At 37.1% G+C, this 15,297-nt stretch overlaps 1 protein-coding gene across 1 annotated transcript in view; it reads right to left on the reverse strand.

Moving 5' to 3' along the window:
• MNAT1 (MNAT1 component of CDK activating kinase) overlaps positions 1-15,297 on the reverse strand; it is a 210,978-nt gene continuing 195,681 nt past the window's right edge. Inside the window, exon 8 of the mRNA XM_024748460.1 lies at positions 1-524. Coding sequence (XP_024604228.1) covers positions 404-524 — 121 coding nt within the window. The 3' untranslated portion in view covers positions 1-403. The remainder of the gene's footprint in view (positions 525-15,297) is intronic.

Consider the following 15,297-nt stretch of genomic DNA (forward strand, 5'->3'; position numbering starts at 1 on the left):
TCGTATTCAAAATGGCATTTTTAATGTGTGTTCAAGTAAAACACTGTAATAAGAGAAAAACCACAAAACAGTATAAAGTCTAGCTTTATTTTTTAAAGGATTTTACAAGTCTATCAGCCTCAAACATACACAGGTGAATTATTCATAGCTTCCATTAGATGAGTTTTAACAGCTTCAATCCCTCTCAGAAAATATAAGTAAAAAATAAATCTTTTTCACAAATATTTATCCACTATATTACTCAGCTTAGTTCTGAAATTTGCTCTCTATAAATACTTTAACACAGCTGCTAGTGGTAGTACTGTTGCTGTACAGCTGCACATGGCTATAATTTTACAAGTCTGCTTTACTTGTGCTAGCTTCCTGGTTCGGCTCCAGGGTCCAAATAGAGGAGAAATAAAGGTTAACTGGGCTGCCAGAAAAGCCCACTGAATGCATCCTGTAGTGCTCTGTGACAAGCCAGAGAAGAAGTATAGCCTCCAGCAAGGTCCTGTGGAGAGGCAGCTCTGACATGGTTTAAATACCTAAAACAAAACAAAAAGTGTACCATTGATATAGAAAGCACATATAAATTGGTAACACTTTAAAAAGCAATAGTAAAACTGATTCAAATGTTAAAGAAGAATTCTAAGGCTGAAATGTTCAGACTTTATAAATGCATTATTTCCTTTTAAAAGGAAACATACCAACTCTAAATTATAAAGCGAATTACATTAAGATCTAAAAACAGCTCTGAAGGAGGTTTCAGAAATAATACTTGTTTTTAAAATGTTCCCTATTCCCAATTTTCAGAACTAATCTATTTTGCTGGCTCTTGTTCGGGTACCTAACTGCCGCTCTCCTTCCTGGCATACTCTTAATAAATAAATGCACCATAATACTATTGTATTACTAAAATTTTACATAAATATGTTCTGAAGAAAATACGTAAACAAGTGATAAAGGGGAGAGAACACACTAGTTACTTCAAAATTACTTCAATATTACAAAAATATATTGTCTCCCTCCTTACAGGAAAGGAAACCTTAGAAAATTACATCCAAAACTGAGCTTGGGTTCAAAAGAATGTCCCAATTAGTAAATACAGAAGAGTCTTTTGAGTCAATCTCAAAAGGCTGTAACAGACACTATTATTCTTCAATTACACACGTTACTTAGCAATTAAAACTTTCTACCTTGATAAAGGTACACAAACAGCCCTAAAAAATGGGATAATCCTGGCCAAAGAGGGACAACTTCTTAGCATGACTACCAGCACTGTCAGAAAACAAGTATGTCCAGCTTTGCTTTAATGCCTAGTTTAAGAAACCACATTGTTTCTTCAGGCCTCAGGAAGTAAAGGAGCTGCATCCACCTAAGAATTACAGGTATAGCAAATGAATAAATCAGGTACCAGAACATTTTAATAACTTGGAAACTTTTCTATTCATTCATTCAGACTTCCTGTGTGTCAAAGTCTTGATGCATGAGCGACTTATTATTTCTAACATAATAACAAGTCTGTTTTTCATTTGTATCCATGTTTAATAAGCTTGTGTGATTAAAAAATATATGGCAATACAAGAGGCCAAATAGAAAAAGTGGTCAAAGTAAGACACAGCATAAGCTCCTGCAATTGGCTATAATTTATTCACACTGCCACAAATCAAGGTGTTAATTCTTTGCTTCTCTGCCAAGGGTGAAAGGGGAAAGTGAAAGGAGAAAGGAAATGAATATTTATTGAGCAACAATCTCCAAACTTTTTTGATAGTATATTTATAGCAGTAAAACTATTTGAGTGTGCAGCTCTAAAACTTGTATACTTGTTCATAAATTACATATTTATATATTATATACTATTACATAGTATATATACATAATATATTAATATAGTAAGTATATTATAAAATATATATAATATATAATTTGAAACATTTAAAGGATGAAACTAAAATGTTTAAATAAAAGTTCTAATATTTTCTCCCTACACCCCATCTTACATATCCTGGTGGGATGCATCTCACTTTGGAGACTACTGTTATTAAACAGTTGTTGTCAAACTCTTAATAAAACCTTGGGTATCACGGGATTTAAATAGGGATTCACCAAACCTAATACATGGCCACAAAGGTATCTGTTTATTACCTCCCAGGATAAAATAAAATGTCCACTGTTAAGACTATGATGCATGAGAAATGAGGTAAGTGTTAAATCACCTCAGAAAGTCTAAAAATTAACCTGGAACAGCATAAAATCAATTTCTCTTCATTGAGAATTCAGTAACTATCACACAAATAAGTAATATTTTTACAGGTATTTTGAAAATGAAAATGTTCCATTCCTGACACAAGTTTCCAGCTAAGTTTTATCCACACCCCAGATAGCGTTGTATCACCCTTTTCTCTTTCCTCAGACCCTCAAAAGCACAGTCTTAGCTCCAATGGCTCTTTACTCATGGCAAAATTCAAGTACCACAGTAGAATGTGTCAACCTTACAAAACCAACTATCATAAATGAGAACTGGTTTTCATAACTGAATACAAACCACTGTGCAACTAGCTGTTTCAATTCATCACATTTTGGTATAACTTGCTTCTGGGAAAGTTGAGTCATACCATCTCTGGCTTGGCAATTCAAGCATAAACTTGCAGTGTACATACAACTTTTTATATGTTATCCTGAGAAACCTGAAACAGCTGCACTGCTGGCAGGAAAACATAGGACCACCAGTAACATATCCAAAACAGTTGCATCTTTTAATTTATGACTGTGCAGTGTTTCCATAAAGAGTATATAAAACAGTTCAACTTTTTATAGGTAAAATGTAATAAACAGTCATACTTATTGATGTCATAAATGTGTTTTTAAAAGTTTATTTAAAATGATTCATTAGTGTTTGAAAACAGTATTTCTTGAATACAGTCATAATCTAGAGCAATGAGCAAATATTTTAAAATTTGAGTTATTAATGCTAATTTGTAGATTCTCACTGCCAACATCAAGTCCATTAAAATTTCTTTGCATAGCATTGAAAAAAATGCATTTCCTTTCTAGCAATCACTTACATTAAACATATTTGTAAGTATGATTCTTTAAAGACCTGCTTATTTACATTACTGTTTTTGATCTCTAGGGCTGCACAAAACAGTTATTATTAAATATTTCAACCTATTTTCACCATGGCAATCTACATTAATTTCAATTTTAAAAAATAAAACAGGTCATTCTTGTTATTCAACTGTGGGCTTTTATTTTCTAAGTGTCTTAACGTTCTTAAACCCTTTAATTATTGTGGTATACCAAAGTATTTTGAAGGATCTGCAACACTGAAACCACACAATGAGAATTTAGTGTTTTGCCTACTTTTTCACATTAATCCACATCTGTGTTGATTTAATTCTTTCATGACCATTACAAGTACATCACTGAATAGGATTCCTGGGGTTTCTGGCAGAGGTCAGTATCATTTCATGTACACCTTTATACAACAGAATAAGGAAGAAGTCTTAGCCAAATTTATTTCCAAAAGTCAAGCTCAGTTGGATTTTGGAGCCTGGAGGTAATTGCTCTGACTATTTAGCCAATCCCAGGACAGTATTTCTGTTTTTCATGGGTTTATTTTAAATACCTGTAAATCTTACAAGCAGAAACCAGGAAAGAAAAAAAAGAGGTTTGCTTATTTTGGTACCTCTACCTTATTTTTACTGAAAGCAGACTAAACTCAAAGCTTTAAAAATCATACCTTTGATTATTTTCTTAAATAAGGCTAAAAAAAAGAGTATGTTTTCAAAAGCATGTCTAAGATAATTCCTGTACAAAGGGCATCTTATGCCCTAATTTATACTACGTCTAAAGGTGCCTTCCTTTGCCATTACCCATCAAAATCTCTTTCAAGCATACTTTGGAGAAGGAGGAGGAAAAGGAGGGAATGGATCCTGAGAGGGGAGTAAAGGATTAAGCATAAGAAAACCACACTTGAAAGCCTGTTCCTGAACTTTGATTTCCTACACTGTCATTTTCTTCTGTTACATTTAGCAGCTTTTGCTCCCAAAGAAGGTGGTATAATTTACACTTAGCTTCAGAAAGACTTCATTTTCTCAGTTCTTTAACATAAGAGAGTTCCTCTGAAATTACTCTTTTACTATTTCCCTTCCTTTAAAAGCCCTATATTGACCATATGGCTGAAGTTTTGGACTCAGCTCATTTTAGTGCTATGTAACAATTCTTTGAGTTCTCAGCTAGGGGCAGAGGGCAGGGGTTGTCACTCAGAACCAAGAGGCAGCACTCTTTCCCTCCAGTCATAACCTCCTCATGAAAACCCTTGAAATGCTTTTGGCTCCAGAGAATCAAAGAATCTCAGAAGTTAAACTGAAATCAAAATGTGAAGTTCATATTAGTTTCCTCCACCTCAAATTACCAGGCCCTATGGAGAGTTTAAAAATTAAAAAAAGTCCAACTTTTTAACTCCATTGAGTTGTAAAGTTGGACTGGTTCAAACTAAGAAAGGGAATGAACTCTAGAGACTAAGACTTTCTTTTTACAAGGTGGCCCATTTTTTAAAGTCTGCATTTAAAGCCATCATGCATTGAAAAGATCAGTTCCAAGTAGTTCTGCCTCCCAGCCTGCAAAATTCAAATCTAAGTACCATTAAGAGAGATCAGCTAACACGTCTCAGCTGTCAAGACCAAGAGCTCTTATAAGAAATTCAGCCAAAGCTATAAAAGATTTCCCTTAACAGCCTGAAGTCTATCTCAAGGTTTAAAAACAATCAGAGCAGTGATGTGCTCAGACAATTATCACTAAAATGCAGAAGCATTCTAAAAAACTGAGGTTAGTGCTCAGGTGTCCTAATCCAATCACAGTGTCAGAAAAACAGATAAACCGTCTACATAGAGAAATTGATAACCATATATTCTAACATAAATGAGGAAAGCACTACAAGTCAGAATTACTGTCCATAATTCTGAGGGCAGTTTGGTCATAAAAATACATGGCTTCATGAACTGCAACCAAAACTATAACAAATTCCACTAACATGATGCTACTCTTCACTTTATTATCTAGCCAGCAACTTGAATAAACTACTTATTAAAGCTGATTTCAGACTTACACTAACATAATTGGTAATCAAATGATCAATTATTCCAGACATTTAGACCATCTGAACAACAAAGCTCAGATTTGGAAATTAAAAGCCACATTGCTCCAAAGTAAGAGATAATTACAGATTGCTCAGATAAGTCTTTCTGAATTATAACTGAAGCAAACTGTACAATTTATTACTATCAAAGAACACACCAGGAATTTTAGGTCAAGATAGCTATTACTGAAAGTTAATGTAACTACATAGTGAAAGGAATACTTTCTTGATTTGAGTGTGAATTACTGAACACATAGACGACATAGCCCATTCTGGTTTGCCTAATGTAATGTTTTACTATGAATTCCATCCTAGTAACAGATGTATGCCGGAAGTTTCATCACATCTTTATAAAGGAAGAATGAGTAATTTTTCCCCAAGTGTGGGACAGGTAAAATGCAAACATTCATAGGTATGCAGCTCATTCATTTTTCAAAAAATTACTCAGTGTCTACTATTTGCCAGGTATTGAAGGAACTCTCAGAATAAAACAGACAGAAAAGACTCCATGCTCTCATGGAACCTGTAATTCAGTAGGGGAAAAAAACAAAAAGATGTTAATAAATATCATGAAAGAGAAAGTCAGGGCTCTATGGGTGTGGATAAAAAGGGAAACCAATGTGAACAAGTTTAGAAAAGGCCTTCCTAAGGAAATGACAGTTAAGCTTAGATCCAAAGGATGAGGAAACAGCGCATACTGAGAATACAGGGAAAGGGTCACTCCAGCTCAGGATGAGGCTAGTGATACAGGCAGAAAGTATCCAAAAGAAGGCCTTATAGGAATGTTAAAAACTTCAAATTTTATTCAAAGGGCAATGGGAAGCAACTAAAAATTTGTCAGGAACCTGGTAATTTAAATAGGCTAGTTTGGCTGCACAGTGGATTAGAGAAGCAGAAGTTGATTATAGAGACACTCCATATGAGAATGTTTCTCTATTCCAGGTTTGAGACAATGGTTCCTGGATTAGGGTGGTGGCAGTGGAAATAAAGTACTAGTTCAAGAGATATTTAAGGACCAACTGAATATGGGGGAAGGGGAAGGGAAGGAGGAAGTATTGTCAAGCTCAACTTCCAGCTACCTAGTCAGGTATAACAGAAAAGATGCCCTCACAGAGATAATGGAAAACTGGAGGAGGAGAAGCAAATTGGGGTGGGACAAGAGAAAAGGGAAAGATCATGAATTTAATTTTGGACTTGAGTCTGAAGCGCTTATATAAGAATACATGAGTTGAGATGCAGAATGGTAGCTGGATATATGCACCAAGTGCTAAGAATAAAATTATGGAATGAACGTAATTGGGGAGTTACCAGTATTTAGATGGTATCTGAAACCATAAGTGTAGATGCTTAATATTTAGGGAGAGGAGACAGAATGAGAAGAGAGAAAGGACTAAGGCAGAGACCTAGAGAACGACAACGTATAATCGTATGACAAAAGAAGCTGTGGTGGTTAATTTTATGCATCAACATAAAATTATATTGAATAAGCCACAGGACACCCAGATATCTGGTTTATCATTACCCTGTGTGTGTATCTGAGTGTCGGTGAGGGTGTTTCTGGAAGAGATTAGCATTTGAATTGATGAACTAAGTAAAGCAGATGGCCTTCCCCAGTGTGGGTGGGTATTATCTAATATGTTGAGAACCTGAGATTAACAAAAAGGTGGAAGAAAGTTTAATTCACTTTGCCTGACTCTTTAAGCTGGAACACCAATCTTCTCTTGTCCTTGGTGCTCCAGACTGGCATCTAGACTTGGACTAGCATCTATACCGTTGGTTCTGTCTCAGGCCTTTGAAATGCACCACTGATTTTCCCAGCTCTCCAGCTTATAGATAGCAGATCATGGGACTTTTCAGCCTCCATAACTGTGTGAGCCAATACCTTATAATTTCCTTCCTTCCTTCCTTCCTTGCCTTCCTCTCACCCTCCCTCCCTCCCCTTCCTTCCTTCCCTCCCTTCCTCCCTTCCCTCCTTTCCTCCATCTCTCCCCTTCCTTCCCTCCCTTCCTCTATTTCTCCTAATGGTTCTGTTTCTCGGGACAATCCTAACACATAAGTTAAGATATTTTAAAGTGAAGGGTGTATTCAGGTATGGTAAATGCTGCCGTCCCCTGCCAATACCTCATACACTCTCTTCCCCTGGACTTGCACAGGAGGTAGATGCAAGGGAGGTATAAGCCACTTGGAAAAGAGTTAGAACCTGCTACTTGTGCCTCTCCCGTTCTTGTAATTTTAGGGTGGTAATAATAGCAGACAGGGACAGAAAACCTACTAGATTTCTCCATCGAGGGGCTCCAAGGGGCCTATTCCTAGTATTGGGTGGGCCAAAAAGTTCGTTCGGGTTTTCTGTAACATGTTATGGAAAAACCTGAATGAACTTTTTGGCCAACCCAATACTTATAGCAGTAGTGTTTCTTACAGCAAAAGAACAAAAGAAAACCCAAGCGTCCATTGACAGGAGAATGGACAAATTATTATTACTTATACAGTAGAATATTATACAGCAGTAAAAACAAAGGAGCTACAGCTACATGCATGCATGTATTAACATTAGGGAATCTCACAAACAATGCTGAGAAAACCAAAACTACAAACAAGTTACAGAAAATATGCAGAGCATGGTCCATTTATATAAAGTTCTAAACATGCAAAACTAAATACAGAATGAATATATATGATCAAACTGTAAAGAAAAGCAAGGAAATGATAATCACCATATTCAGGGTGAGTGAATCTCTGATGTTAGGTGGAACCACAGTAGGGGTAAGAGAAACGCACACAGGTAGTTTCAACAGCATTGGTTATGCTCCATCTCATACGTTAATAAGTAGAATTCAAAATACAGGACTTGAAGGAGTAGAGGAGGGAGAAGCAATGAGAATGGAAACAATTTAGTAACTGTTTTATTATTACTCTTTATAAAGTACATATACTATATATTTTCTATGTATGAAATATTTCATTAAAAAAAGAGTAGTGCACAAAATATAATCACCACCACAGCTGCCATTAATCCAGTCAACAATCTGCATGGAAACACTGAACCATTCCTAGCTGACCTTGATTTCACCAAATATTACTACTTATAGCTACTTTGATTCCATTTGTAATAATTCATGTTAATTATAATAATTCATTTTAAAGTATATTTAATACTAAAACATGTTACATTCATATTGTTCTTTCTACTGTTTTAGTAGACTCCCTCCTGGTTTCCATGCAAAGTCAATAACTAATTTAAGATGAGAGAAGTTAGTAAAATCAGATTTATCAGCAAAGAACCCTTTGAAGATTACACATCTAAACAGAAGGCCTAAGTACTGATCAGTGGTTAAAAAGCTGATCTACTAAAGCAGCAAAAACAAAGTGATGGATGAAATCAGTTAAGTGGTCAATGAAGCCTCAGCCAAAGCCCTGATAAACTGGAATTTTTTCCTACGATAATGCTGCAAATTTCTATTTCTTTATTAGCATGAAACATACTGAGCTCTCTGGGGCTAGTAATAAGGCTAAGAGCCTAGATGGAGAAACCAAATTCAATTCCTCTCTCCATTCAATGGTAGTTGGGTAAGTACCCTGTTAAGGTTGAAGAAGGAAAACTCTCCCCCTTGGCATGGTCTCCTAGTGACTACAGACTCTAAATTAAATATACACCACCCCAGTCTTCTCCCCTGTACCATTTCCCCCTTTGTCCCTGTACCACATAAATATATAAAGACATAATGGTTTAGTAGAAAGGACAAAGATTTTAGAAACAGATACATTTGGGTTTGAATCCCTCCTTGGACAATTACTAACATTATGATTTAGAAAGTTCTTTTATTTTTCAAACTTCAGGATTTTTTTCTGTAAAAGGGAGATAATAATACCTCATACTATTTTTTAGAAGATTAAATAAAAAATATACAAGTATAGCATATGGCACAGAAGAGACATTTGATAAAGCATAGTGTCCCTGTCCAAACTACATGTTCTCTCTCTCTTTTTTAAACATCTTTATCAGAGTATAATTGCTTTACAATGGTGTGTTAGTTTCTGCTTTAAAACAAAGTGAATCAGGTATACATATACATATATCCCCATATCTCCTCCCTCTTGTGTCTCCCTCCCAATCCCACCCCTCTAGGTGGTCACAAAGCACCAAGCTGATCTCCCTGTACATATTCTCTTTGACACTATTAATACAAAGTATGCTTTCATAAGGAATAGGCTTTTCATAGCCCAAATTTCCAAAGTCCTTTACCTTTTACTAATTAGTATGTACTTCTCCTTTCCAACTCTGTGACCTTCATCTACTCCCACATCTATTCCAACAATAATGTTGCCCTCTCTCTTCCCCCTTTCCTTATACCCCAATTATGAAGATCCGAGTGAAGGTTTCATTTTTGTTTTTTTTAATTAGACAAATTAGAGTACTGCTTGTTAATCTTTTATCACAGGGTAACAGAGTATCCCAATACCTACATGTTAAATGTGGGAAAAATTTACATACATACATATACAACATATATAATACATTTATATATTCACAAACATATATGTGCAGATCTATACTTCATAAATCCTATGCACACCCTAGTATATTTTATTTCAAAAGTTAAATTGCGGGCTTCCCTGGTGGAGCAGTGGTTGAGAGTCCGCCTGCCGATGCAGGGGACATGGGTTCGTGCCCCGGTCCGGGAAGATCCCACATGCCGCGAAGCAGCTAGGCCCGTGAGCCAGGGCCGCTGAGCCTGTGCATCCGGAGCCTGTGCTCCTTAACGGGAGAGGCCACAACAGTGAGAGGCCCGCGTACGGCAAAAAATAAAAAAAGTTAAATTGCTACATTATTTCCACTCTCACTACCTTATCTTCCTCTTATTCTTCATATTCTGTGTTTTAACTCCCACTCCTATGAACTGACCCTTTCTCTGTCCTTGTCCTCCTCAACATCTTCCACTCTCTCTACATCTGGAGACAGCCTCCAGCTGTGAAATGGTCTTAGCCTATGGCTTCCATTAAAATGCCTATAATTTGGACCATACTCCTAACTGCTTTGACACGATTCCCCAAATTTCTCTTCTTCCACCTGCTTCCTAATTTACTAGTTTTCTTTTCGGTGGATTCATTCACCACCACCTTCATTCACTACCTCTGTTCTACTAAACCCTATAACGCTATCCTTTGCCCTTTTACCCTTCTTTCTGTTTGGGTGGCCCTTTGTGCTTGACTGTCTCACTTGCACTATAAATTTAATATTTTTATAACTGAACTCATCTTCCTTTACAAACCTACCCCTCTGTGTCTCTTATTTCTCTTAACAGTTTCAATGTACTCTTAAGGTCATTTTGGAATCCTCTTTCCCCTGCATACCAATGAGAAATCTACATCACAGTATCTCTCTACAAATATCTATTTACCTCTCACATCATCTTCATTGCCAATATTATTACCTTATTTCAGCTCCTTATTACCTCTTTCTGGACTACTGCTAATAGTCTCTTAACTGAGCTCCCTATTTCCAGTATGGTCTCTCCATTCCAACCTATTCATGGTTACCAAATTACTCTTCCTAGGGCAAAGCTCTGCATCGCTCTCACACAAACAGACGTTCATAGGCTCTCTGCTGTGTGTAGAATGAAGTCAGAATTCCTTAGCCTACCATTCAAGGACTACTGCCCTTGATTCCAACCTACCTTTCCAAACACATTTCCCATTAATCATCTCCACATACCCTGAACTTAAGTCAAAGTCAACCATGAGGTTTTCAGTTATACCCTATGAAAGCCTCATCATTACTCACTCCATACCTTTGTTTAGGCTGTTTCATTATCTTGGAATGACCTCATCATTGCCTGTCTTCCAAAGCCATGGTTCAAATGTCAACCCCTCAATTCTGAACAGAAACATGAGAAGCTTCCCTATGCAACACAGAAATGTTATATATACTGTAACAATAAAATAAAATAAAATAAATAACTAAGTTTAAAAGCAAGAAAACTCTCAAGTGCCAGAAATTATAGAGGAACGCAAAGTCAGAGCATGAGCGGAGGCCGAAGTTCAGGGAAGTGATGGGTACCAGTGATTCGACACCCATATAGGGACAGAAGACAGGCTGCAGCCCTGTCAGAGGTGGGAAGCTGGAACTAGGCTTGGCTCCCTGCATATAACCTGGAGCTACAAAATGCTGTCCATCCCATTTGTAAAACAACTAGTAGGAAAATTTTGTTCACTGGCCTGGGACAGTCACAAGAAAGTCTAGGGGCATTGGTAGAAAAGAAAACATAAGAAATCATAATACCCAAGCCTACTCCCCCACCAGGAAATTAAGAATAGCAATTGTTCCAGATTCAGTGAAGCCAATAGGACCTTGGCAGAAGCAAACATGAATCTGTACATCAGCATGCCTTCACAATCCAAGGCTCATGGGAAAGCAACTCCCACTAAAAAGGGTTCATAGTTTAAAAAAGAAGAAGAAGAAATGAACCTCACTTATAAAACGAGTCAGAAGACACAAACAACCGATGGCAGGACTGCCACTCAGACCCATATATAAGAGACTCTGAAAGAAACATTAAAAGAAGTATATTTCATGTCAAAAGAGATGAAGAAAGAAATAGATGCCACAAGGCAAGAAAAATACAAAAAAAACCCCAGACATTTTCTTTAAAAAAAATCCAACAGCAATATTTGGAACAAAAACATCAATGGACAGGTTAAGCAGTTGATTATCCACAGACAGCGAGAAAATGAGTAAATTGGAAGACACGTGTGGAAAACACAAAGAATTTAGCAGGGCTTAAACAGATGGAAAATGTGAAAGAAGCACTAAAGGAGATACTGCAGCAAGGTGGGAATTAAATCCCAATGGGAAGAACAGGATACAAGGAGCAAAGATGAGCCAAAAACACTATCACCACCACCACAAAATGGTATCGAAAGAAGGGGAAGTCTAAGGTTAAAACATTCTAAAGTCTTTGTTTTGTTCAAAAGGAAGAAAGATGTTACCTTTAGACCTCTGAAAAATAATATTTGTTAATTCCAGGTGGCAGAATTATATCTCTTTATTAGATTATTCTCTGTACTTCTCTATGTTTAAAATATTTAACAACATTTTTAGATGCCACTTCCTCTGGATTGCCCAGGTAGAATTATTTCTTCCTCCTCTGACTTTGCACGTACTTTACCTCTCTGGTAAGTATCATGGCTGTTTATAAATGTTATATATTCCCTGTTAGATAAGTTTCTTGATAGCAAGATAAATATCTACTCACTAAACAGCCATTGCTTAAAAAAAAATCCTAATTTTTAAGTAGAGGGTATAGAATTTTTTAAACTAAATCAACTCTTGTTAAGTTAAGGATCTAAAGAATGGCCATGAAAATAGATGTCAAGTAAAAAATACAGGGGCTTCCCTGGTGGCACAGTGGTTGAGAGTCCGCCTGCCGATGCAGGGGACACGGGTTTGTGCCCCGGTCCAGGAAGATCCCACGTGCCGCGGAGCGGCTGGGTCCATGAGCCATGGCTGCTGAGCCTGCGCGTCCAGAGCCTGTGCTCCGCTACGGGAGAGGCCACAACAGTGAGAGGCCCGCGTACCACAAAAAAAACAAAACAAACAAAAACAACAACAACAACAACAAATATATATACAGGACATGAAAAGAGTTATCACCACAAATTATGAGCTATGGAGGAAGATGGCAGGGGACTGAATGGAAGACAGGCTGTGTACATCAGTCACAGAGGAAGACAGGAAGATTTCCTGGAAATTAGAAGATGTCTACAATAATGAAAGATGGGCATAATGTATAAATATGTAGAGTGTAAAATGACATTATTTAAAATAAAAATATTCGTATTTTCGTAACTAGGTATATTTGAAAATTGTTTTGAGATTTTATCATGCTCTGTCTCATAAGCTGAACTCTCAATGTGTTAACCAATTTTATACTCAAAGATATATACTATAATGGAGTATAGCTAATAATGCAAAGAAAAACCAGAAATTCAAACAGAAGTAGACACACCCAAAGCTAGATATTTTGTAAGATATTTATTTTTCCATTCAAAGCACCTTCTCAAAAGCTCTATTTCATACACTGGAATCTGAATCATGTCGATAACTTAGATAAATCTCTAAAGCAAACAATAACAAGCAGAGACAAAGTCAAGTGGATAAAATAACTGATGTTTTTCCTTAATTATGGAAAATTCTATTTTCCAGCAAGTAAAAACAGGTTCATAAAATATCTACTCAAGGGACCAGTGACTATAAGCAGTAAAATCTGAAAAAGCTCCAAGAGTTCTGGTTTAATGCATAACAATTTCAAGTTTTTAAGAAGCATTTTTAATACTTAAGCCCACAGAAAACTTGTACTCCCTTCCAAAAGCAAAACCACAGCATCACTTTGGGAAAAAAAAAATCTATGCCCATTATCATAAGTAATGTGCTAATGCAATCAATTTTTACCAAAAATGAAGTTTTTCTGGAATAGAATGCCTTAATAGACTAATCAGTCAGTGGGTTAAATACCATTTGGACCAAAAACTTCATGTGTAAAGAAAATATTTTCCTCTTATTTAAAAAATTATAGCCTTATTTTCAGTATTCTGATTTGTTTCCAGACTACATTTTTTAGCAATGCGTTATGCCTTTGCACATGCTGGTATATTTTAAATAAAAACACATTTTAATCAGTTACATATGACATTTTGAAAATAAGTTTTTAAAGTTTAATTTTACAGAACCTGCTTTAATACACTGTAAAACTTCTTCATAGTTAAACACCTAGATTTCTTATTTCATTACTTTAAAAGATTAAAGAAAGAAAAAAGCCCTATTGTTTTCTTGAATTCTACCTTTTGGGAGAAAAATTATTTTTATCTGTCATTCCAAAGTTCATAAAACAAGCCAGATAATATGCTTATCTCTAGGATCATTCTTTGAGGTGGACCTGCCTCAATGAGTCAGCAAAAGTAAAAAAGAAGCAAAATACAGGGATTTCCCTGAAGGTCCAGTGGTTAGGACTCCACACTTCCACTGCAGGGGGCATGGTTTCTATCCCTGGTCAGGGAACTAAGATCCCACATGTCATGCAGTACTGCCAAAAAAAAAAAAAAGCAAAATACAAACTAAGATTATTCGTGATTTTTTGTTCCTAATTGGGCCTCCATTTGTAAAAACTAATGTTTTACGGAACTAAAGGTAGGATAATTTTATTTGAAATGATATAAAATAAATACCAAGGGGATCCAACCCCATCCTTTAAAGATACACTTAAAATAAATCCTACATGTGGTTACTGAAAATAAATTCTAAATGTTTTGTAAAATACATGAGAGGAACAGTGGGTAAAGAAAGCATAGACAGTACAGTAAGGGAAGTAACACAGAATCCTAAAACTGGAAGGGGACATTAGAAATCATCTTATCTCACTGCTCATTAACAAATAAAGCTCACCAACCATGCCAAGACACAGCCCTGCCCACCAGCAGGTGGGCGCTAGCTGCAGGGCCTCCCAGGGCCCTGCAGACATGCACCTGAGGACCTGGCTAGCAAAGCCCTAGTACCCCCAAGGCACCACAGCCAGCTGTGCGAGGACATGGCCACACCCACCAGCAACTGGCAGCCTCCACACAAAGAAGGGCCTGGCAGCCAACCAGGCAGGAGGCAGAAGTGCACCCACAGTGTCTACCAGTGCACCCACAGTAGTCAACCCCTCCTTAACAGAAGAGCCTGCACACCCTGCATATAGGGGAAGCCCTAAAGCATATAGCTCTGGTAACCAGAGAGCAGTGTGCTGCTGAGCCTCACAGGACATCACCTACAAAAGACCACTTCTCCAAGATCAGGAAACATAACCAACCTACCTAATACATAGAAATAAAAACAGAGAATTAGACAAAATGAGACAACAGAAGAATATGTTCCAAAAGAAGGAACAAGATAAAACCTCAGAAGGGCTTCCCTGGTGGCGCAGTGGTTGAGAGTCCGCCTGCCGATGCAGGGGACACGGGTTCGTGCCCCGGTCTGGGAAGATCCCACATGCCGCGGAGCGGCTGGGCCCCTGAGCCATGGCTGCTGAGCCTGCGTATCCGGAGCCTGTGCTCCGCAACAGGAGAGGCCACAACAGTGAGAAGCCCACGTACCACCAAAAAAAAAAAAAAAAAAAAAAAAAAAAAAACCCAAAAAAAACTAT

This window comes from Neophocaena asiaeorientalis, unplaced genomic scaffold (assembly GCF_003031525.2).
Source record: "Neophocaena asiaeorientalis asiaeorientalis breed wild unplaced genomic scaffold, Neophocaena_asiaeorientalis_V1.1 scaffold698, whole genome shotgun sequence".
Taxonomy (NCBI): domain Eukaryota; kingdom Metazoa; phylum Chordata; class Mammalia; order Artiodactyla; family Phocoenidae; genus Neophocaena; species Neophocaena asiaeorientalis.